Source organism: Barbatula barbatula, assembly GCF_947034865.1.
Source record: "Barbatula barbatula genome assembly, chromosome: 22".
Classification (NCBI taxonomy): Eukaryota; Metazoa; Chordata; class Actinopteri; order Cypriniformes; family Nemacheilidae; genus Barbatula; species Barbatula barbatula.
The window spans coordinates 19,320,197-19,346,166 of record NC_136785.1 but is presented as its reverse complement, the minus strand read 5'-3'; the positions used below and the strand labels follow the sequence as shown (position 1 = coordinate 19,346,166).

The following is a 25,970-nucleotide window of genomic DNA, read 5'->3' as shown; positions in this document are numbered from 1 at the left end:
TAGCCTTAGGTTTTGTGTGAGAAAGACATGGCTTTGTTTTGATTCTGACATGCCATGTGCTTTCTCGTGTCTCGTCAGTGTTTCCCGCCATCTCGTTTCCTCGTTAACCTTCCCTGAGTGTTTCAGTACCCGCACCTGACCCTTGTTAATTATCCTTTGTCTGTCTCCCTATTTAATGCCCTCTTGTCTATTGTCTTGTGCTGGTTCGTTGTACATGTTTCCTTGGATGTTCTTGTATGCCGTTCTTGTTGTCTTGTACATGAAACCTGCTTTAGTTTAGTCAGTCAAGTCTAGTCTTAGTGTTTTGTATTGGTTAGTCTTCGTGAGTGTTAGCGCTAGTCTGTTTTAGTTAAGTCCTCCTTCAGTTCTCGTATGTTCTTTTACCCCATTGTGGGCTTTTGTTTTGTGTTTTGTATTTATTAAAGTCTTGTTAACCCCTTCATCCCTGTTTCGCTGCCTGCACTTGGGTTCTCCTACCACGTTCCTTAACAAAAAGGGCATCTTTAAACTCAGAAAATGTTAACAAGCTAGTCTGTCTTAGCAACTGGTTAAAAGAGAAATAAGAATTAAGGGGAAATATTTTGTTATTTGTTACATTTTGACCATTGTAGCATAAGGGACAGGCTTCTGTTCAATAATGCCATGTCCATTGAAATGTAATTTATAAGATTGTGTTCAGTTACAAACAAAATTGTCATGGTCATTAGCCTAGAGACATTGGTTTGTTTTCACAATTATTAAAAATGTCATGACCATTGTAATCTAATTAATAGGTTGGTGTTCATTCAGTGGTAAGAATTTCAAGATTTTTGTAGCCTGAGTTATAGGCTTCTATTCAATAATAAATGGTAAAAAAATTAGCTAGTTGTAAAGTCTGTATGTATGTGCGATTAATTAGATTAATTAATCGCCATAGCATGTAATTAATTAGATTAAAAATTTTAATCATTTGACAGCACTAATTAGGGAGCATGGCTGCTATTGAAAAAAGGTTCATGGTGCAGACCATCGATCTCACGGAAGGGGAATTTATTGAGTACGATGACAACGCCCTATGAAATCTGTAGGAGAAAGGGCAGTGCTCATCTTACAGGTTGAGGCATAAAGAGTTTGGTTATCATATATGATAAGAGATGGGAATGTGGTGGAAATTTTCATGACGTGGGTTTCTTCACGCTAATCTCTGTAAAATTTGATTCGAGACTGTCTATCTTGTTGTTCTTAAATTCCTTAGAAATGTTTTGCTACGTGGCAGACCACTCAGCTCCTTTACCCTTGAGCAAAGACCAAGAGGTTCTGGTGAAGATAGGAGATGGCGACACATTTTTGTTACCAAAGATACGTTCTTGCTCAAGGGAGGGGAGAAGAAGGGGTGTCATGTTTGGATCGTATAAAAGCCCTGTAAGTGAGAAGGAGGGCACCTTCTCTCTGCACCATGCTTGTGATGCAGACTGAATGTCAATAAATATAAAATACCTTGCAAGGTAACTCATCCTCTCTGTGTGTTGCATTTGTCTAAAGTGTTTAAAACTCACCTAGATTAAGGAATAAGAAAATTCCACAACAATAGACAACTGGCTGATTTTAGCTCAGTCTCGGGAGCTAGCGCTTTGACATCAGGATGTCGTCCTAGCTGTCTCCTGCACGTGTTGAATCCATCCAGAGCACCCTGAGGAGCATCAGGCTAGACCAGAAAGTCACTGTTCATCACTTTCAAAGAGTTCTAGGTCTCGTCATGGCGGTGGCTTCCATGGTGCGCCACCTAAACAAACTGGCCCAGCAGATGCAGGCCCAGTAGAGGGCAAACTCCTGTCCCTCAGAGAGATTCACATCCCAGGGCATATGAATGTGGGAGCTGACTTGCTGTCCAGACAAGCTGTGACGAACAGGGAATGGAAACTCCACCCTGAGATAGTCAAACAAATTTTAGAAAAAAGATTTTACGAAGCAGAGGTGGACCTCTTTGCTTCACAGGAGACAGCACAATGTCCCCTCTACTTCTCTCTGACTCATCCAGCTCCCCTGGGTCTGGACGCGATGGCCCACACGTGGCCCAGACTGCGTCTTTACGCATATCCTACGATAGCTCTGCTCCCGGTAGTCCTGGCAAAGGTCCATCAACAGGGGTCTCGCCTCTTATTGATAGCTCCGTTGGCCAACCAGAATCTGGTTTTCGGACCTAGTATCCCTCTTCGATGACAAGCCATGGGTGATCCCAGTGAGGAGGGATCTCCTGTCTCAAGCACACAGGACGATACTTCACCCCATCCCGAGCTTTGGAATCTCCATGCCTGGCCCCCGAAGGACCAGCTGAGGGCGACTGGGCTTCCGCCCGGGGTAGTTGTGACTATTCTAAGTGCTAGGGCTCCTTGTGCTAGAAGAACCTAGGCCCTTAGATGGAGTCTTTTTGACAGATGGTGCATGGCACACCATGCAGACCCAATTCACTGTCAGATTGTTTCAGTGTTGGAGTTTCTGCAAGATAAACTGTCCTCAGGGATGAGCCATGCCCTGATTGATGGGGTTTCTGTGGGAAAACACCCTTTAGTCTCCCGCTTCATTGTGTGGAGTGAGGCAGCCTCCTTCTAGAAAGACAGTCCCGTCATGGGACTCTAAATAGTGCTCGAGGGTCTGGTTAGCCCCCCTTTCTAAGCTATGCAGTCAGCTTTTGACCTTGCCATCCTGTTTAATATTTGCTCCTGGGATGGTCAAAGCTATTCTGCATCCTCACCTGCCAATTATCTCACCTGTTATCTGCCAAAACTGCCTTTCTCCACCGTGCATCTGGTTGTTCTCGAGGCCTTCTGTCCTCCGCCGTTCACGATGTCGGAGCAGGAACGATTACGCCTACTGTGTCCAGTACGTGCTCTTCAGATTTCCATCCACCACACCAGCCAGTGGCGTGTATCTGAGCAGCTACAGGAGCCGCAAACGGGGGGTGGCTGCTTCACAACCTTCACCTCTAGGAGTCAGAGCTCATTCAACAAGGGGGGTTTCATCTTCTACTGCCTTAGCAAGAGGTGTCCCCTTGCAGCAAGTGTGTGACATTTGTTAGATTTTATAGACTGGATGTCCATGCTACTCCAGGCTCACGTGTCCTGGAGTCTACATCCCTGATGTAGTCTGAGGACTCCTTTCAGCTTTTTTACACACACCACACAACCTTGGAGGGGTCTAGCTGCCTCCAGTGCGGCAGTGTTGGTATTCTTGTTCCCATAGCGTTTGAAACTCAGAATTGAGAGTAGCTTTTTATAGTGAACGTCTTGGGTTACTTGGCTTGTAACCCTGTTCCCTGAAAAAGTAGCAACGAGATGCTGCGCCTCAATTCCGCACTGTAGGCGTGCCTGACATCCTTTCAGACAAAGTTGGAACCTGAAGACGTGTCCGCGTCACGTATATTTATAACCTGCAGGTGCGGGGGTAATTAGCCACTTTTTCAGGGAACAGGGTTACGAGCCACGTAACCCGAGACGTTGCCCAAATAAAGAACACAAAATTGGAAAGGAATTTTGATCTTCAATATCGTCTCTAATGTTCTGTGTACATCTTTCCAGAATGCATGGATAACTGGGCACTCCCAGAATATGTGAAAATGATTTGCTACCTCTAAATTGCATAGTCTCCAACAACCTGATACCATTTTACTGTAACTCTTTTGAGCTGGTGAAATAAAAAACGTATTACATTTTTCCAGGCCAATAGTCTCGATTGGTGGGACCCTGTGGTTTTCCATAGGAGTCTACATATTTCTAGCCAAGCTTCCTCTGTTCCTTCTGTCTTCCAGGTTGATTCTATGACTCTTGAGTCGATGGTTTGGAAGGCAATGGTAACGTTTAGAAACTACCATATTAAAGACTGTGGCCTTATATGCTAATAAACTTAACAAAGTCATTTTAAGTTTTTAAAGTCAGTTTCTTTTCTTATTCACAGTTAAATTGAAGTGGTGTTTTATATGGAAGTATCTGTACAAGTCATGATTACTTTACTCAAACCGGTTCTTAAAACCTTCAAAACTTGAATGTTGTTGTTTGTAAAAGAATAATAAGAGGTAGCCTCTTGTTTAATCCATTTCTTAAACGCCTCATCTATAGTGTTTGGGATAAACTCTGTATCATAGGCCCACCACCTCACTATTTTCCAACTTTTCAGTTCACATCAACATATGCGATTACTGCTTGAATGGGTACTTCAGGGAAGAGAGACAATTCCATTTGTTTCCATCTAGATATATAATAAGGCGTGCAGCAGCGAACCACAGGTCTTAATTGGCCGGCTATATAAAAGTATTTCAGGGAGGGAAGGGCTAGCCCCCCCCTTATTTAGGTATCTTAAGTGTTTTATCGCAAATTCTAGATTTTTTACCTTGCCAAATCAACCTTTTACTCCATTTGTACCAATCTTTAAATTGTTCTTCAGGATATTTTGCTGGTTGTGTCTGAAAAAGACATCGAACCCTTGGGAGCATATCTACTTAAATATTATCCACTCTCCTCCCTAGGTTTAAAAAGGGTTAGCACTCCACCTCTTGATATCGGTTCAAAGTTTATTATTTAAATGTTGATAATTTTCTTCATTCAGGGTACTAGTATCTTTTGGCAGATATATTCCCAAATATTTTATGATTTCTGCATTATAATTTTTCCTTTATTTTCCCCTTATTTCTTCTGAGTGAGTAAAATTAACAAATGACCTGTTTTTTCCACATTTAATCTATAACTTGAAAACATACCAAATATATCTTATGTAGACATAGGATTCTTAAATGATATTGCCAGGTCTCTTAAATATATCCAAATGTTCTTCTTCACTAATATTATGATTCTGGCGTATCCACTGACTAAGGGGTTCAATGTAAAGATCAAAAAGAAGGTGTGAGAGAGGGCACCCGTCTTGTGCCTCTTTTCAACTAACAAAAATTATATAAACTACCATTAACTTTAATTCTTTCCCGGCATCTCGAAACGATTAACCTTATGGCTTTAATAATGTTTTCATGATACCCAAATTGTCCTAATACTGCATATGTTTGATCATCTTACAGAATCAAAGGCTTTTTCAGGGACAGGGCCGGTCCATGGCATAAGCATCATAAGCGATTGCCTAGGGCAGGGGTTCCCAAACTTTTTCATTCCCGGACCCACCTACAAACATACTCAGACCCACCATAATATTTTTAAATGGAAAAAAAAACGTATCCTGATTTACAACAGAGAGCAGTTTTTATTTTATTTTTCATATGAATGAAACATACCCACACACTGTTCCCACTGTAAGTCCTCTGCCGTTATGTATCCATTCAAGTAGTCAAAAATGTCAGAAAAACATGTATATAATCTTAACCACATAGAAAAAATAAACAGAAATTATGTCATATTGTCCTACCAGCGTGAAAGAAACATGTAGTATTCGTTTACAGCGCAATACCAATGTACTCCCAATATTAAATAAACAAGTAGAATGATTTGAGAATGAAAATATATAATCAGATTCCCATAGCAGTATCAAAAATGATTATTTTATAGCTCAAAAGATGACGGGTAGGTTGAAATTTCAGGACTCCGACAAGAAGCTCCTCTCCAATGGTGTGTGGCCTCGATATGCAGCTAAAAATTGGGTTTCGCAGTGCTTTTCCTGGGATGCTGGTTGTGCCTTTGATCGTCTTTGCAGACGAAGATACTCTTCTTTTTTTAGAAAAAAATAAGATCACCCTTTGTTGGCGTATGCAGAATGCTGCCTGACGCGAACACGTGACTGTTCAACACTAATGAATCAGATGATTAATAATTAATTCAATGAGTCATTCAGTGAGTCCTGTGTTGATTCAGACTTCTGATTCTTGTGTGTGGTGTTTTAAATTAAAGGATTCATTTGAAATAATAACCTTCTCTTAATGGTCGTTGGCTCATTATCTGGTTTTGTTTCTTTCACGTAACATAAATTATGCGGCAGCCAAGTGACTTTGTGCGACGACTTCTATCTGTGTGTTCACACAAAGCGCGAATGAAGCGTTAAGCACGAGTGATTTACATCTTAAGTCAATGCAAAGATGCGATAGACGCTGGTCACTGAGCGACCCACAGTTTGAAAAGTTAGAGCCCCCGACAGTCATGGTAACTGTTGCCTAACTTCGTCAAATCCAGTCACAGCAAACAGTCCTCCAGCAGATGTGGTCTAACACCGATCTTTTGGCAGCGCTCTGATGAAAGTGCCTGATTAAATGAATAGTAAATAGAACACTACTTGAATAAAACCACAGCTAACCAATAATGAGTCTCTGATCAGTAAGAAGTCCATTAAGAAAATTTCTCCAATTTATTTGTTAAATGACATATTTTATTCAAAAAAACACGTGGAAACTTTTACTTTTTAAATGTGTATCATATACATGCAGCTGGAATAAGACATGTTACTTTACTCTAATAAAGAAGTCTTAATATTTTGGTCGTTTTACTTCCACCCTGTAAAGCACAAACACATAATGTAAAGGTCAACAGTAAATATATAAACAGCATGAAAGGAGAGAAGAGTATAAAGAGATCCACTCACCCATCTGCCTCCATCTTCTTTCTCTTTTCAATGATCTGCAAATAAAAATGTATTCAATTCAAACAGAAATATTTTTTTCGGTAATCACCATAGTAAGAAAAATAAAAAACAACTGTCCAAGAAGAAAAAAGGTGCTAGTAGAAAACTTCTAAATCAAGGCTCAGGACTAAAATGAGCTTGTGAGAGTGTATACATGGTGTCAAACGCTAGTTGTATATGTCATATCACTGCACAGAACAACGCATGCCACTTTTTATAAGCAAGGCCCAGATAGACCCTAGATTTGCAGATCGATTGATGGAGCAGTCTCAGCAATAAAAGATTCGGTTGATGAGTTGGAACCGCAGTAAAACTGTGTCATATGTCTGTTTTATAGGTAATCAAAATAATAACAACACAAACGTATTGTGAATCAAATGTTATCAATGTGATTATGTTTTGTGTGCAGGGATATTATAGCTTTAACGAATTACTAGTTTGTATTTAGTTTTGTAATTTGTTATTTATTTCAGCTTAGTGTTAGTTCTTTTTACTGGTGCATAAATTGTTTTAATTATTTTTTTATTTTTCAAAAATCATTACGTTTAGTTTTTATTAGTTTAAGTATTGTCAAAAGTTTACATACACCTTTGCAAAATCTGGAAATGCTGCAAAATGGAAATGTAAAGGCATCTATTCATCGTCATCATTGAAATGTACAGTACAATGGATAAAAGCATCTCCCACATGCATAAATGTAAATCTAAGTCATAGCTAAAGCTACATATAACAAACAATTTATTGCTATCAATCTTCATTTTTGTTCTCGTCATGCTGTTGCTATTGTCTATCGAAAGATTAACCAAAATCACATTGTATTTGATGCAAAGCTCGACTCAATTAAATGGAAAAAACATAACACTATATTTTCATGAACTGTATAGTTTAATACTTAATTTTGAAAGTCAATTATATATTTGTTTTTTTGACAATATACGTATCCTCAGAAATAAAAGTGAAACGTTTTTCCAGTCTGACATGCAGGATTTATTTAGTCCAGGACCCATAGACAAGTAATCCATTTCAAGACCCAACTTTTTACTTTTATTTGGGTAAACAAACACACATTTGTTCCCATTCAGCATAGTTTTGAGTTTTTCTTGAAATATTACGTTTCATTGCAATTATGGCTGTCACTATCAAGTAGTCTGGAAGTCGAGTAACTGAATGTTTGGTTTATTGAGTAATCAATTCTTTAATCGATTAAGTTTTTGGAAAACGTGTGATTGTTATTCTGAGTCAAACAAGGGGACTATCTTGACAAGGGGACTATCCTAAGAGACAAAAATATGTAGTCTGAACGGTGCATAATAGAAGTCAGTAGTCAGGGTTCATGTCAGAAGACCTTGGTAGAAATCAGATTTGCCCGAGGGCCAGTTCTTCTCTGGTTAGTCATCAGATTGGAATTTTACAGAAAATGTGTTAAATTAATAATTGAATGCGTCATATAATAATAATTTGTTACATTTATATAGCGCTACTCTGAGTACTCAAAGCGCTTAACATGGAAGGGGGAATCTACTCAAGCATCACCAATGTGTAGCATCCACCTGGATGATGCGATGGCAGCCATATTGCCAGAACGCCCAACACACGCCAGCTTATTGGTGGAAAGGAGTCACAAAGCCATATGGGGTACATTTGGGATTTTTAAATTACGACAGAGAGTCACAAACTCGGTTTAACGTCTCATCTGAAGGATGGTGCTTTTTGACAGCAAAGTGTGCCAGTCACTATACTGGGGCATAAGGACCCACACAGATTGACCCCCTTCTGCTGGCCTTACTAACACCTCAGCAGGTCCCCCATCCAGGAACTGACCAGTCTCAGCCCTGCTTAGCTCCAGTAGGCAACAAGTCTTGGGCAACATTGTGATATGTACTTGGCTTAAGTGGTCAGTTCGCAGCTCTAGTTTGGTAAATGTATTAAGCAACTACATTTAGCACAGCAAATAAATCTATTTGTTATTAAGGAAGAACAATAGCTGACAAACTCACTGCACTGATTTTCTTCCACTGTCGGTCTAACTCAGCCTTCTCATTGGTCTCTTTAAAACGACGGGTCTTTCGGCCCTCAGACATTTTAATCCCGTACTGGAATGCAGCTCTGCAGACACAATCATCATCATCATCATCATCATCATCAGACACAATTTTATATTGACAAATCCTAACTGCAAAGAGGATGTGTTACTTTGGCAATGCCTCTTTGTTGTTCATGTAGTCACTGTACTCCTCTTGAGTGTCAAAGTCCCAGCGGCCCAGGGGACCTTTCTTATTACCCTACAAAAAGACAGATCGATTAAAAACTAGGACATATTTCTGTTGCTACTAACAAAATTTATTCTGAGAAAATTACACTCACCTGATCCATCTTGCTGTAGTCCACCTCTTCATCACTGTCCACTGCAAGATCATCCATTCTACAAAAATAATGAAATAAAATACAGTAAAAAAACATACAACAAGTTTAAAATGACCAACTTTCTCAAGTACTTAAAACAAATGATTCCTGAATGGAACTTTGAGAAAAGCACATATTAACACGCACACAGCTGTAACTCACGTGGCAGGGTAGCATTCAGCATAACTGTTTGACATGCCAAAGAAATCTCCCAAATGCTTCTTCTCTTCACGCCTGCTTCCAGTGTTTAAAAGTTAAAGAGACAATACAAACTCTACTTGACAGTCGTGCGTTTTGTGTGAAAAACTCTAATGTCCCTGCCAATTCTTGACAAAAAAACTAGAAACTGCTAATTCTACACAGATAAAGAAGAGCTACTTTCATTATCAGTAATGCAATGAAACATTTAACATTGCATGTGGAACAGGCCAGAAGAGACTTACATTCTGGTCATCCATGATTTGGCTTGTTTCGCAAAGTCTCGGTCTACTGTAGTCTTGAAAATAATGCAGGCCTGGATTATTACACGAATAATATGTTCACTCAAAAAATTTAATTGTGCTATATAGCACCAAAAGTGGTTCTTGGCTTGTACTCATAGGGTAACCACTTTTAGTGCTATATAGAACCATATTTTGGTGCTTCAGTGGTTCTTTGGGATGACTGAGGTGCTATATAGAACTGACGAGGAACCATGCAGGCTTTTTATACTATATAGCACTAAAAGTGGTTCCTCTATGATTCATCAGAACGTGATCATGAGTGGAGGTGTGTTTCCCATTCATCGCACCATAGTGACGGGTAATAATAGATTGTCAGATTTATTATGAGCCTGTCCAATAAAAAAGTCAAGCGCAACCTCTGGGCCATCCTGTATGTTGCAGAGGCGCATGAAGACACATGTAAAGGATATATTTCCTGTCCCTGCCACTGAGCAGCTTCTGCAAACTTCTCATTGATTATCTTGATCTGGTCCTTCACAGAACCTGGACCTGTGAACATGACAAACACAGCTCTGAACTCAACAGGACTTAGACAGAGTACTATTAGTATGAAGATAAAAACATTTATCATACCTTTATCAATGTCCATGGCCTAAAGCAAGAAATCATTTATTAGACAATTTAGACCAAATGTTATAGCCAAATGTATATGTTTGATTAAATGAGAATGATTTTCTTGAAAGACAGAGACTGACCTCCTCATCAACCCGAGGCTTTTCAAAGTAACTGTGCCGTCTTTTCTCTTCATCCCGATCCCTTTCCCTTTCCCTCTCCCGCTCCCGATCTCTTTCTCTCTCCCTGTCTTTTTCACGGTGGCGGTCTTTCTCTTTGCCTCTGCTGCTTTTGGTGGTGGAGGGAATGTAATCTCCGATGTCATCAAAGATGCTGCAGACAAACATTCGGGTCACACTACAAAATTTGGACCATTAAACTGAAAAAGATCTGACTGCTTGTAAACTCACGTCACGTCAGCCTCTGGAGCTTTTTTCTCATCCAAACGCCCTGCGCACACAACACACTCCAGGTCAACTATAACACCATAGAAACAGGAAACTACCTTACTTTTTTGACATAGAAACAGGAAAAGTACCTTTGTCTTTCTTCTTGAGTTTCTTGTTGCGTGTGCCCTGCCTCAGGTACGACAGGATCTGTGTTAGTTTGCTGATGACAATGTCATTGGTGGTGAGAGTTGTCTGAGCCTAGGAACAAACACAGTAGAGTTCAACACAAATTACTGAGGAGAAGGATTATCTAAACAATAACTTGAGTCTGGAGAAAACCGGAAAGGTTTACTACATTATGTCCCAGTGGTCAAAAATCTATTTAAGCGTATTTTGTTTCTATTGAAGTTTAATTCAACGGTGAATGGTTTTCTCTTTCTCTACTGCTCTTGTATGCTCCACTGCATCTACGCGTGAGCTCTCTAAGGACCTGGTGCTGCACCTCTCTAGGGGTTGACTTACGCATTTTTGTTCCGATTACATCAAATTATTATATTTACTTACAACATTTAAAATACATTTTTTAATCTGTGATTCGATTTGAATTGCTACAAGACTGAATCGCAATTCATATGTGAAATTTTTTTTTCTCACCCCTACTTTTTGATTTGCATCAGAAGTGCTTTCCAGCGCTGAGAGTGGCTATCATTCAAACATTATGTTTCGTCACAGACATCCAAATAGTAACATAACTACCACAAATAAAACTATACAGATAATAAACACAGAATTAATGTAGACATATCAAGTGAAATAAGAAATGACTGCCACCATAGTTTGTAATGTTTACCACAGGGCTGTCTTATGAGAACACAAAAATTGTAAAAGTGATGTTGCGGTTGGAAGGTTGACGTGTAAGCACAACTGCTATCTGGCCTTCACATTAATATTTAATGTGTGATTAGATTTTGATGTAAAAATGCCCATTTCTAATCTATGCACATAGAATTGAACATTATTTAATATATTATTGTTTTATCACCCAACCCCTTAATGACCCATTGTACACATTAATACAAAAAAACTATCCCGAGTTGAGTGTCTGTACCTCCATGGTCGGGCAGTCAGCTTTGCTGCGGATAAGGGTGGTCGGGATGTCAGTGTCCGCATACTCATCTTCTAGATCCACCACGTATGCCATTCTACCTGGCAGGAAGAGCTCATTACGCTCCATCTGACGACCTTTGAACAAGATGCGGTAGATGTTCCGTCCTAGAGAAAAGAAAACACCCGGTAAAACAGTTGCACATTCCTAGTCACAAGGCCACAGAAAACAGTGAGCGATACAAAAAACTAAAACTGTAGCTTTAAAGCTATCTATAATCTTTCTCTTAAGTATGCTTTTAACTGCCACAATCAGATCAACGAAAAAATCTGGTTCGGTGAACTGGATAAAAAGGTAATGATTTAAAGGGTACTACACCAAACATTGAAAAATTACTCAACCTCAAGTCCTACCACAACAGTTATCTTCGGAATACAAATTGACCCTTCGTAAGCATTTTGATTGACATGCGATCTAACCTTGGGCTGTAGCTATCAATTATTTTAGAAAATCGAGTATTCTACCAATTATTCCATCGATTATTAAGTATTCGGATAACAAGTACATTTTCTTGATTAAAGAGCAATACTAAATATACAAGACAAAATAAGATAGGTCTCTTAAAATGAATAACTATTTTGTGTCCTTTTTAGAAAAATTACCATATTTATTGCTGGAATTGCATACATTAATATCTGTGAAAACTAAGCCCATTTAGTACACTCCATTCAAAATGCAATATAAAACAAATGTATAAAGAATAAAGATAAATAAAAATAGATTGAAAAATTGAAACTAAATGCATCATGCATAAGCTGAAGTTAATTGTTTACCTTTGAAATGTTTCTAAGTTCAGTTTAAATTTTTTTTCTATTAAACAGTAATATATTAGTTAGTCCACATAAAACTACAGTAGGTCGGTTGGCAGGTCGTTCAAAGATGCTTATTTTTTAGTGTCTGTTAGCTTAAGCATGAGTTTTAAGCACAATAAAGGTATCTTTACCATGTTAATCAGAGGTTTTGTCCTGACCAGCCACGTCAGGGGTCGTTTGTCACTAGCCAATTGCCTTCATGCAAGAACGGAGAACAATTTAACTGGCTGTTGTCACTATGACGATCGCGTCGGCCACACTTCATAAACGCGTCAACGTCCCGTGTGATCGGAGCGTAACAAGAATTGACATGTACACTATCACACACAGGTCTCCATAGCATTTGAAAGAAAGGCTTCTGATTGATTTGTGTGTTGAACTAATGACATAGAGTTTAACAGCAGAGGAAAGCATTACATTTACATTTATTCATTTGGCAGACGCTTTTATCCAAAGCGACTTACAAGTAGTTTTATACAGTGGCACATTACTGCAGAGCAATCAGGGGTAAGGTGCCTTGCTCAAGGGCCCTTCAGTCATGACCTGCTGGCACTGAGATTAGAACCGGCAACCTTCTGATCACAAGCCCAACGCTCTAACCATTAGGCCACAGCTGACCCCTGACAAACATTAAGCTCTGTATGCAAAAATGGGAAGACAAGACAGTCTCTGTGACCAAACGGCTACACCCACGTTACTAAGACTCCCTTTATTTTAGCATATGATATTCAGAAAATTATCCTTTGGCTGACTGAAACATCATCAGCTGTATAAGTTAATGATCAAACCTGTTTGGAATTGCGGCTGATTGTTTGTAAACGTGCACAGCAGAAAGCCCAAATACAGACTGCACATTTCAGTCTGCTCTTCACGCAAGATGACTAAGACGTAAAAAGCGTTGCACTGTTTTGGAGTTTATTGAGAAATTGTGTGAGTCTGGCAATGAACAACACACTGAGTCCAGTGATGATGAGGCAGAAATGCTTGTTCCTGATGAGAGAGGTAGAGGCAGAGAGATAGATAGAGGAAGAGAGAGAGGTAGAGGCAGAGAGAGAGGCAGAGAGAGAGGTAGAGGAAGAGAGAGAGGTAGAGGCAGAGAGAGAGGTAGAGAGAGAGGTAGAGGAAGAGAGAGAGGTAGAGGAAGAGAGAGAGGTAGAGGAAGAGAGAGAGGTAGAGGCAGAAAGAGAGGTAAAGGCAGAGAGAGAGGTAGAGGCAGAGAGAGAGGTAGAGGCAGAGAGAGAGGTAGAGGCAGAGAGAGAGGTAGAGGCAGAGAGAGAGGTAGAGGCAGAGAGAGAGGTAGAGGCAGAGAGAGAGGTAGAGGAAGAGAGAGAGGTGGAGGCAGAAAGAGAGGTAGAGGCAGAGAGAGAGGTAGAGGCAGAGAGAGAGGTAGAGGCAGAGAGAGAGTTAGAGGCAGAGAGAGAGTTAGAGGCAGAGAGAAAGGTAGAGGCAGAGAGAGAGGTAGAGAGAGAGGTAAAGGAAGAGAGAGAGGTAGAGGAAGACAGAGAGGTAGAGGAAGACAGAGAGGTAGACGAAGAGAGAGAGGTGGAAGCAGAAAGAGAGGTAGAGGCAGAGAGAGAGATAGAGGCAGAGGTGAAGCAATAGGAGGACAGACTCAACCTGTTGTCATGAACACTGCTGAACCAAGATGGATCAAGCTGACATTCCACCACATGAAACCATGTTCAGACCAGCTCGAGATCAACTCATCACAACCTAATTTCCTCTGCAATTGCTCCAGCCGTTCCTTTTGTCTGATGTATGCAAAGCCATTATTCGAAACTCAAATGCTTGTGCAGATGAGCATCAGGAATTAATGAGAAAACCCTGGCAGGGACATGTCCCTGCAAGACTTATATTCATATCTGGCCTTTTAATATATATGGGTCTGGTAAATTTGCCTGCATTGTCTGACTACTGGAATGGGTCCAGGCTTTACAGTATTGGCTTTCCTGCCTCTGTTGGGCTTCCTGTACTCTCTTTGACTGTGGCTGAATCGGTTTGTTTGTATCACTGCACTTGCACTCTCTTTAACAGTAGGGTATTTTATTCGTAGTATACATTGTTACTTATCACTCTCGTTGCTAACTTATCCTGGTAGGTGAAGATCTTTAACCAAAATGTATAGTTAACTCAGCGCTGTTAGCATAGCATTAGCGTGCTAGCAGGCTTTCTGTTTTTCAAATTGTTAAATATCATCTCGCCTTCCAGTTGTCTTGTGTGCCAACTGTTTCTCTTTTAAGAGTATATACTAAGATTCATCGAGCAACCTTGGTAAGTTGGAATTACTCTTCAAACCGGTGAGTTATGGCTTCTCCTCTTATTATTGTTACTTTCACCTCATGTCAAATGTTTATCTTCGCCTTCTCTGTCAGCGGTGAGGGCTTTACATGCGATAAATGCAGGGAAATAGCTAGGCTGACAGTGAAGATCTCAGATTCTCGCATCCAATCTTTATCTGAGGATACTAAGAGTGTAAGGACCTTAGAAAACACTTTGGATGCAAGCAAAGTTAGCGAGCATAGCTCGGTTCCGGTTGAAGATCCCTCCCAGCTGGGAAACTTTTTGACTTTGAGACGGTGTAGTCGCAGATCAAAACTCCACTCAACAGTTCAGACTACAGTCTCGAACAGGTTTGCCCCACTCAGTGACGCACCGACTGAGAAACCTGCTGAAAGTGCCCTAGTTATCAGTGATTCTATTGTTTGGAACATTGACATAGAGGCACCAGCCACCATAGTCAAATGTTTACCGGGAGCCAGAGCACCTGACATCAAGTCATGTTTAAATGTCCTGGCTAAGGCTAATTGTAAATTCGGTAATATTGTTATTCATGTCGGCACGAATGATGTTCGACTCCGTCAATCGGAGATCACAAAAGATAATATTAAAGAGATGTTTGAGCTCGCAAGCACGATGTGAGACACTGTAATATTCTCTGGCCCCCTCTCTGCTTACCGTGGTACAATAGCAGATTGTCATATCTAAATGGCTGGTTGTCTGAGTGGTGCCTGCAGAATGATATAGTTTTTATAAATAACGAAGAGTTTTGAGAGCAGACCTGACCTGTTGAAAAGTGATGGTCTCCACCTTCCTGGGCTGGAGCTTTTCTTCTGTCTAGAAATATGGCTCAAAGTCTTAATGCTAAAACTTGACTCACTAGGGCACGGGTCAGAAAGCAGACAGAATGGCATAACCAACGGTCTGCTTGCCGTCTCACGTCGCAGAACACACAAAATTCACAACATGCGATAATCCTTTCTCACAAACATCATAAATAGAGACTGTGTCTGTCCCCCGGACTAGCAAACTAATTAAACATGAACAAAATACAGATAATCAACTGTTACGACTCGGATTGCTTAATATTAGATCTCTCTCTAATAAAGCTTTTTTACTTTTTATTAACGATATGATAACAGATCATAAAATAGACATGATCTGTCTGACAGAAACATGGCTAAAGCCAGATGATTATATTACTTTAAATGAGTCTGTCCCCCAAGATTATTATTATAAACATGAGCTTCGCCTAAAAGGCAGAGGAGGAGGTGTTGCTGCACTTTACCGTAACTCTAAGCATTTCCCAGAAGTCTAATCCTAAATACAATTCTTTTGAAGTCATGGTATTTCATGTATCAACACCTAATAATAAGGATAAAAAATCCTTAAAATGTATTCTGGCTACTGTATATCGGCCTCCAGGGCACCACACAGATTTTATTAAAGAATTTGGTTGGTTCTTATCAGAACTAGTACTGGCTGCAGACAGAGTCCTTGTTGTTGGTGACTTTAACATTCATGTAGATAATGATACAGATGCTTTAGGAATGGCTTTTAAAGACACTCTTAACTCAATTGGTGTTAGACAACATGTGTCAGGACCCACTCAACTTAGTAATCATACTTTAGATTTAGTACTGTTTTACGGTATAAATTGGATTGGATTCAATTTATTGTCATTACACACATACAAGTACAGTGCAAAGAAATGTATAAATGTGGACGACGTAAAAATCCTTCAGCAGAGCGAAGACATTTCGGATCATTATCTTGTATCAATGCTTGCTTCACTGGTCTGTAAATCAAGCTCCTAGTTACAAATATGGTAGAACAATAACTTCAACTACAAAAGGTGCGTTTCTTGATAATTTGCCTGAGTGGCTCAAATCTCTAGCAGGAGTAATAATGTTGAAGATCTTGACTTGAAATTTCAACGCCACCTTCTCGGAAACACAAGACACAGTTGCTCCTCTGCGCTTAAAGATAAAAAAATGACAGCCCGACACCGTGGTATAATGAATACACTCAGGCTCTAAAGAAAGCGGCACGGAAAATGGAGCGCAACTAAGAAAACTAAATTAGAGGTATTTCAGAGAGCATGGAAGGATAGTATTTGAAAATACAGGAAAGCCCTAAAAACGTAGAGATCCGCCAACCTTTCATCACTAATAGAAGAAAACCAGCACAGCCCTAGGTTTTTATTTAACACAGTGGCTAAATTAACCAAAAATAAATCGCCAGCGACTTCTGATTCTTTATACCAGCATAGCAGTGATGAATTTATGAACTATTTCACAAATAAAATCCAAGATATTAAAGAAAAACTTCTAGCTATGCAACCAGAAGTGAAACCCGCTGAACAAACGAATAACTACAGCGCTACAGATCACGATGAACTATCTAAAATCATTAGATCATCTAAATCAACTACATGCATGCTAGACCCTATACCTACAAATCTACTGAAAGAGATGCTCCCAGAAATTATAGATCCTCTACTTAGCATTATTAACTCATCTCTGACTGTTTGACAAGGTGGCTGTTATAAAGCCCCTTGTCAAAAAAAAGCATCTCGACACTGGAGAACTAGTTAACTACAGACCTATTTTCGAATCTACCTTTCATATCTAACGTTCTGGAAGAAGTAGTCTCAACTCAAATATGTTCCTTCCTCCAAAGGAATGAGATTAATGAAGATTTCCAGTCTGGATTTAGAGCACATCACAGTACAGAGACTGCTCTGATCAGAGTTACAAATGATCTGCTTATGGCGTCTGACCGATGTTGTATCTCCTAATTGGTGCTGCTAGATCTTAGTGCTGCATTCGACATCATTGACCACAGCACGCTCCTACATAGACTTGAAAACTATGTCGGTATTAAGGGAATAGCTTTGAAATGGCTTAGATCTTATTTATCCGACTGTTTTCAATATGTAGCAATAAACAATGAGATGTCACACAAATCGCAAGTCCAGTACTGTGTACCACAGGGCTCAGTCTTAGGGCCAATGCTCTTCGCATTATACATGCTACCTCTAGGAGATATAATAAAGCGACACAGAGTTAGCTTTCACTGTTATGCTGATGATACGCAACTTTATATATCCTCGAAGCCTGATGAAACACAGCAAATCCATCGAATAGTGGAATGCATAGTCGATATAAAAAAGTGGATGAGAAACAATTTCTTATTACTGAATTTATTGGAACGAAAACCGCCCTACGTAACAACCAAGAATACTGCTCAACTACTGATGGATGTTCCATAAAATCCTCATCTTCAGCAAAGAATCTTGGCGTTTTATTCGACAGTACTCCGTCATTTGAGAAACAAGTCGCCGACACCTGTAAAATTGCGTTCTTCCATCTTAAAAATATATCTAAACTACGTCATATGCTGTCACAATCAGATGCAGAGAAGATAACTCATGCCTTTATGACATATAGACTTACGGTAATGCACTATTAGGTGGTTGCCCTGCAGGCCCAAAGATAATTAATATACTCACCCCCAGTCCTCACCCCCAGTCCATTGTTTTTTCAAGAAGATATTTATGAATATATTTGATTGAAGTAATAAAGCTCAAATCAATGCAAGTCAAAAACGCTAATATTTTCAGCACAAAAAGTAATCCATGCCCCTTGTGACGTGAAACTGGTGTCTTATAAAAGAATCAGTTAATTTTTACAAAAAACTGAATTTTTTTATTTTAATTTTGCCATTCTGTCCTCGAAATTGACATTGAGAATTGATTTGATGCTTTCCTGTAGCTCAGTGGTAAGAGCATTGAGTTAGCAACGCAAGGTTGTGGGTTCGATCCCAGGGGATTGCCGTCAAAACTTGTATTTAAGACAAAATAAGATGATCCATTATAACTTGTGCATAATGACTGTCGCACACACCATTAACACAACGCATTTAATCCCGACGCAGGATGGGCCACATTTAACGTTTTATGATGAGTCACATTTATTCATAACTCACCTAGGCGAGTCTTAAACTCAATCTTCTGCTCGGGATCTTCGTCTTTCCTGCCAAACAAAACAATATTAAAGACTGTCTGAAACATGATGAATCAACTAAGGATATTCTGAACATACTTGACTTCCTTCTGCACTTTTTCAATAATATCTTCCTCTTCTCTCTCCTTACTAGTGATCTCAGCTCGTACCTAAAAATAACAACGTTAATAAACAAAGCCATGTTGTTGAGATATGGTGTTGTGTACAGTATAGTACCATACTGTCGTACCTTTTGCAGCAGGGCAAAATCCAAGCCCTTCACCAAGTGAGTGTGTTCCATATCACCACCCAAGAATTTGGACTCCTGGATTAACTGACGCCTCTTCTCTGCTGCCGATTTGTCCCTAGACCAAAATACAATCAGCCATAGATGATGGTATTAATTCTTCATTTTTGAATTGGTTTGCACATCTTATTTTTCATTTTTAAGAGATGGTAATGGTCATTTGGATCAGATTCAGAAACTGCACTTCGCATGTTTATTTCAAATATTTTTTATTTACTTTTTACAAAGTGCTGAATAAATGATTCCAACTACCTTCCACCTTTATTTTCTTTACATTTCAGTAGATAATTGTCTTTATACAAATGAATCAACAAAACTGCGCTGAATGATTTCTTCAAAAGTTTGTTAGAGACCCATTAAAAACAGATTTGACAGCTAAACAAAGTGAATATTTTTTGTGGGATTAAGGATTTAGCACAAATTATTATAATACGGTATTCTTCCATTACAGAAATTTCTGTGCAAAAAGATCTTGATGTCATGACTGGATTTTATACAAAAAAAGAGGGCGAAGAAAACTCACGCTTCTGCTGTGGGTCCCACAGCTCTGTAATTTGCTGTGGTGCTGATGAGCTCAGTCTCCTCGTAGTCTTTATTAACGCCATCACGTCTCTCTCGGGCACGGTCACGATACTTTTCCGCCAGTTCTCTCTCTCTCTCCATCTCCTGTTGCCGCAGTTTAGCGTAGTAACTTGAAATACAATCACAGACAGTAAGAACATAGTAAAACATTCTAAACATATCTATTATGTCTCTATTCTCTGTGTTATAAAGTATGATGATAGGAATATTCCATTTCTTAGAAGCTCTGAAGGCCAGTCAGCATGTGCAACAGTACAGACTTGAACAATGTCATGGCACGAGGGATTCAATTGTCCTTCATCTTCATAAACGGGTTGCTGAGGTTTATTCCTAACAACATCCCTGATCACAAATTTGTATTCACTTTTTTGCAGATTGCTTTGCAAATCAAGCACAATTTAAAGGAGAGGTCACAAACGCTTGGTGATGGAGCAGTGTTAAACTTCTTTTGAATCACACAGAGGCCACACATTGCAACCAGTCAAAAGTTTCATGCCATTCTAGAAGTACATGACGTCTGTTCTTCAGCCAAACACAATCTGAGTAATTGTATATAAATTCCTGGCTTCTCCTAACTTTGTATTTGAATTGGAATAAATGATTCCTTTTTCATTGGCACAACAAAACTTCTTCGTCAAACAAAGAGGAAAGGTTTAAATTCTGTTTTAAAAAAAAAATCACCACTCCGAGGATAAACGGTTTCATTGTAAAGAGCGACTGCATCAAAGTGGAGTGCATTCTTTCTGATGAGTATTGTTTCTGTCCTTACTGTTTACCATGGTGTTATATAGTAAACATATAGTAACAATGGTTTTTGGGCAAAGTGTTTGTCAGAGCTTTTGTTATTCTTTATTTTGAAAATATTTTTCCTTTTCACACCAGACATATATATTGGTTAAAAATATCGGTAATCAGTCTACTTGATCTGTAATAATCGATATCGAAAACGGCCCTGAAAAACGCATATCTGTCGACCCCTATTCTTGAGGAATCCGAACCTATTACTTCGGACCTGGTTTCCTTTCACTTTCATTCGTTCAATAACAGTTGTTACAATATTTTAGATTCTATTGCATTGCAAAGGCTTAAACAAAAATGCAAAACCTAACCATGGACGAATGGTGTCATTAGGGCGCTTAGACAGTAATGTCTGCGAGTGAAAGTGCTGTCAAAAGAGCAAAGACAACATATCTATCGGAAATTATTAATGTCTAAAATTTTATTTTCAACTATTGATTTGGTTCAAAGTCCTCCAAAACAGACATTCACAGAGACCACATTTTAAATACTACTCACTGGAGTGAATTTGAATCTCTGTACAGACTATCAAATCACTCTAAAATCAAAAATCCACCTTTTCTCCCCATGACGTGTTGACCTCACGTTTTGTTAAAACAAATCTTTGATACTATAGGTCCTGACTTAGTGAACATTATAAATAACTTTTGACAGGGACTGTTCCAGATAACTTCAAATTAGCAGTCACTGATCCCAAAAAATCTTCATCTGCTCCTCAGGGATTAAAGCCCAATTTTTACTTGTGCGTCGGACCTACGGCGTAGCCTCTGTCAATACACGATCCGTTCGCACATGCGCGCAACGACGTTGTAGAAACTAATCATGCGCAAATTATGATTTTGTTTTGCAACGTTTTAAGACACTGCACGATCGGTTCCACGCTTGCGCAGCTTTGTTTTACTTTGTTTATATTATTTACTGTTAAATCAAATACAATACTCAATTTACTTCTCTGCTGTCCACCTGGTCTCATTTCACTATGCGTTCTGTCAAGTCAGTTTGAAATACTGTAATGTTTCCCCTGACTTTGTAGTTTGTAGTTCTTTCTTTATGTAAATTAATATAGTCTAGTTAGACATGTTATGTTCCTTATTGGCTTCTGTAAACGCCATTGAAGGGATTATTTTACTAATTTAGTCTAGTTAGACATGTTATGTTCCTTATTGGCTTCTGTAAACGCCATTGAAGGGATTATTTTACTAATTTAGTCTAGTTAGACATGTTATGTTCCTTATTGGCTTCTGTAAACGCCATTGAAGGGATTATTTTACTAATTTAGTCTAGTTAGACATGTTATGTTCCTTATTGGCTTCTGTAAACGCCATTGAAGGGATTATTTTACTAATTTAGATTAAATGGATAGATATATTAGCCTATATAGACCCATACTACTAAATTACTACATTTAAAGTTAATAGTATTATCAGATTTTAATTAAAAAAACGACACAAACTGTCTTTGACAATAACCTCAGATCGAAACACGGTAAGGTTAATAGGCATGCCATACGCAATGAATCGCAAAATGGAGTTGAGGAGACTGAAGATTTGCAGTCGATAAAAATACTTCATTCCACATGTTACAAAGCAGCTGTACAAAAAAATATTGACTATGAGCAAATAAATGGTAGCGGCAAGTTAACAGTCACGTTTGTTCCAGCTTGAGATGTAAAATACAGAGAAAAAAATTATTTACTTAGATAATTCATTCGGAAATGCGTTTTAGTAAACATGAAGCTATCGCAGTTTTTGACCTGAGGGAGGGGTTTTAGGAGATTTGCAGTATCATTGCTATGCTGGTGACACGCGACTTTACATACCAGTTATGCGGAACGACAGGTTTACCATGAACCAATTAACAGAATGTCTTCAAGATTTGAAGGCGTGACTATACAATAACTTTCTGCACCTGAATGAAGTAAAACACAAATTGTCCTGTTTGGGCCTACTGTAAAAACTGATCGGAGCACTATTGACCTGGGTCCTCTCACCCCATATCGTTCATATGTTGCGAAAGATCTGGGCTTTATTTTGAACAGCTGCTTAAAACTGAACAAACAAACACTAGTCAGCTCCAGCTTTTAGCACCTCCGAAGGCTAGCTAAAGTCAAACCCTTTTATAGATGGAAGAGTTTTGCGATAGTAATTCATGCTTTTACTTCATCAAGGCTTGACTACTGCAATTCGCTGTATCATGGGCCCTCATCAAATCATAGACATCAATTGCTCCAAAAGGCGGCTGCCCTCTTGCTTACAAGCAGTAGGAAAAGTGACTGCTTACTGGTTCAATATCGTATTGAATTCAAAATCTTGTTGGTTGTCTACAAAGCCCTAAACAATCTTGCTCCTCAATATCTGTCAGAGCTGTTACTAAGCATAATCCAGGCAGATTGCTCGGATCACAGACCAGTCATCTTTAACGGATATCAAGACCTAGACTAAGATGTAGGGGGGCAGAGCCCTGATAGTTGCTGGCCCAAAGTTATGGAACAAATTGCCTTTATTTTTCAAAACAGCACCCACAGAGTTCAAAGGTCTGTTTTCTTGTGCGTGTCATGTCTTGTGAAGGTATAATGTTAATTTCTGCTAATGGACATAAGAAACTTTGTACAGCACTTTGGTCAACCAAGGTTGTTTTTAAATGTGCTTAATAAATATATTAAACTTGAAACTATGTGAGAGAATATCCTGTGATTTAATATAGCTTGGAGAACTGCATTTAGGGAAATTGTAAACTTCAATAATTTAGCTTAAGAAACTAACATATTATGAAACAGAAAACTCACCTCTTCTTTTTCCGTCTGCGAGCTGCAGGATCCTCATCCTCATTATATTCTCGTGGCATTCTGGGAAATTTACCACATCAAAAATTTAAATAGATTGAAGGCTAAATGTTTCTATAACACATGAAAAAACATAGGGCTATGCACTCAAATGGAAGACAACATACTCATGGTTCCGTGATTTGGAAGGTGGAGCTGAAGACGGGGTAGCTCTCGGGGTCATCAAAAGCTTCCTGAAGTCATCATTGGTCAGCTTGGATCTAATATGTAACAAACAGACTACTACTTAGACAGAAACCCAGATAAAAGACAATCTGCACTGAATATAAGTGATATAGATGTGGGTTAAAGTTGGATCAATGGACCCTTTTCACTTTGGGTAAACATAGAAACAGCGCTGCTGAGATGTATGTTGTATTTTTCATATAAAAATGTCAAAAAAGTTGAAATTTCTAAAACATTTTGGTTAGAATTGCAGTATTTTTTGACCACCATTGACTACAATCCATAGTAGGAACAAGCAAACTGGGGCACTGATCAGTTGACTACTACTGTCGTCCTTCCTACTATGGCAGTCAATGGTGGCCAAGAACTGTTACACGCATTCTTCTAAATATCTTTCTCAGTGTTCATCAGAAGAAATACATTTTACATATTCGGAACAACTCAAGGGTGAGTAAAAGATGACAGGATTTTTGGGTGAACCGTCCCTTTAATATACCCGTCCATGTTTGCTACATCTCTCTAGTGCCGTTTGCCTGCATACCTTGAAGGCCAACACAATTTAATGTCTTTTCATAAGATGCTGGACATTCAAAAGAGCCCAAATGTAGTGAAAGTAACAGGCTCCCACCCAATTTAATCTACATGATTTTTTGAGAGTTAATGCTTTATATATGCATGATTTAAAAGGTCTATCTGGTGTAACTATGAATACTAAAGTGTTGTAAAACAATGGCTTTTCTGTCTGATGGTAGAAACTTACTGTAGTGCTGACCGATGGTCCTCCACCTCGTGGCCGTCTGGAGCCAAAGGATTGGAGTATACTTCAGCTTAAAGAGACACAATAACAACACACTTAAAATATAATCGTGCCGTTTACGTATAATCCTTGGCGCAAGGTTGTCTAACAATATCATGGATAACAAACGACAAATATGTTATTAACTGTAACGTTTAATAAAGCATTTGGAAGCTGCGGAATTTAGTCAAGCTGTCCGCAGTAAGTGGCAATGTTTTGTGCTTACATCTGCACAAAGCAATGTGTGATGCATATGTTATTATATGTGTAGTTCTTATATTACAATGTTATGCACATAAATATGGTTCTGCATTTGGTTGACACAATGTTATACGAACACGACACGGGTAAACAGAAGACTGTTGATCGCAGTAAGATACTGCGTAATTCACAATCAAGATAAATACGACTTAATACTTACATTCGCGTTCAGGCATGATGAAATACAAATATTTTTTCCACAACAAAACTTGGGCCTACGCAGAAAACGCGTCCGCTGGGATGACGTCACACTTCTTCAGATATCTTTTTGGCGATGGGCAGAACCGCTTTACGTGCATTACCGCCGCCGACTGGACTGGAGCGTGGAACGGAAACGGAAAGAGAAGAAAACAATTTAATCTTTAATTTCGAAAGTTTCGAAAACAAAATCATGTTGATGTTGGGAGAAAAGAGTATATGAAAAGAAGGGAAGGAAACATTATAACAGGGCTTAGAATAGGTCATACTGGGTTTAATAACACACTGCAGATGATAAGCAAGCACACAACAGGGAATGCCCTTTTTTGTAACCATAAAGAAACAGTTGAACATGTTATATTTCATTGTGAACAATACAATGTTAATAGAATAAAACATTTCCAGTCATTAAAAAAGGTTAAACACCATGAATTTTCTTTATCAGGAATTTTTGGAAAAACAGGTGATAATATATAAGACAATATAATAACATCTGTAAAAGAAACAGGGTTAAGCAAAAGAATATAGGGAACAATATGTTGACACAGTATTTACTTTCTCATGAATAATTGTATTGTTATATCTTATTATTATTAATAGTAGTAGCAGTATTGTTATTGTTAAGTTTTTTTTATTATCCATGTAATCCGAGTTCCACACTCCAGTCGGTGGCGGTAATGCACCTTAAACTGGTTTGCCAACCGCCAATAAACCCTAAAGAATTTATTTTTAAAGAGTTTCGAAACCGGGATTAGATTAAGACAAAACTAGGCTTTAGTTAAATTAGGACATTCGAGTAGTTTTTATAAACATGCTCTACAAAAATAATTTAATGTTCATTTTGAGACAATTACACATTTAAATTATGTCAACTCAAGCTGATTTCAGTTTAGACAGCGCCAACATTTTAAGTCTTAAACCCTGTATGGGAAACCACCTTTTAGGTCCGATTTCACAGATTAGGTTTACCCTAAACAAGGACTATGCCTTTAATTAAATTAGGATATTCAAATCTAAAAAACAAAAAAGGGGACCTTTACCAAATAATACAAATAATGTTATGAATTAGTCACGCTTAGGTGATTTAACAAAAAAACACATGGTTAAGGGAGACAGATTCTCAACAACCAACTATGGTCCGTGTTTTATTGGCAAACATAAGTTGACGATGCAAATCTTTTTCAGGATTTAACCACGCTTAACCTCTGTCCACAGTTTAACAAAGGGTGGTTGAAAATGGTACAAGGTTGAATGGAATGTTGTGAAATCAGTTGTTCCTAAAGGTGGAGTTGTCACCATATCTGATTTGACTGAAAATGTCAACTTTA

The 25,970-nt window shown here is 38.7% G+C and overlaps 1 protein-coding gene across 1 annotated transcript; it reads right to left on the bottom strand.

The window, feature by feature from the left end:
- Positions 1–6,295: 6,295 nt before the first annotated feature.
- On the bottom strand, positions 6,296–24,720 carry ik (IK cytokine). Its single transcript, XM_079486199.1, has 20 exons — positions 24,605–24,720; positions 24,148–24,214; positions 23,330–23,422; positions 23,166–23,225; positions 19,524–19,691; positions 18,944–19,058; positions 18,793–18,863; positions 18,677–18,723; positions 11,541–11,704; positions 10,582–10,690; positions 10,454–10,493; positions 10,187–10,376; positions 10,065–10,083; positions 9,902–9,980; positions 9,151–9,231; positions 8,950–9,007; positions 8,779–8,867; positions 8,583–8,691; positions 6,547–6,581; positions 6,296–6,458 (listed from the first exon to the last, which is right to left on the bottom strand). Exons 1-20 carry the CDS (start codon positions 24,618–24,620, stop codon positions 6,431–6,433), a joined length of 1,638 nt encoding a protein of 545 aa, XP_079342325.1. The 5' UTR covers positions 24,621–24,720; the 3' UTR covers positions 6,296–6,430.
- Positions 24,721–25,970: the final 1,250 nt, after the last annotated feature.

Coding starts and splice junctions, on each gene's coding strand:
- ik (XM_079486199.1), bottom strand. Junction 18,724..18,792: donor AAAGTGCAGAAGGAAGTCAA/GTATGTTCAGAA, acceptor TTTGTTTGGCAG/GAAAGACGAAGATCCCGAGC. Junction 11,705..18,676: donor TGAGTTTAAGACTCGCCTAG/GTGAGTTATGAA, acceptor TCTTTTCTCTAG/GACGGAACATCTACCGCATC.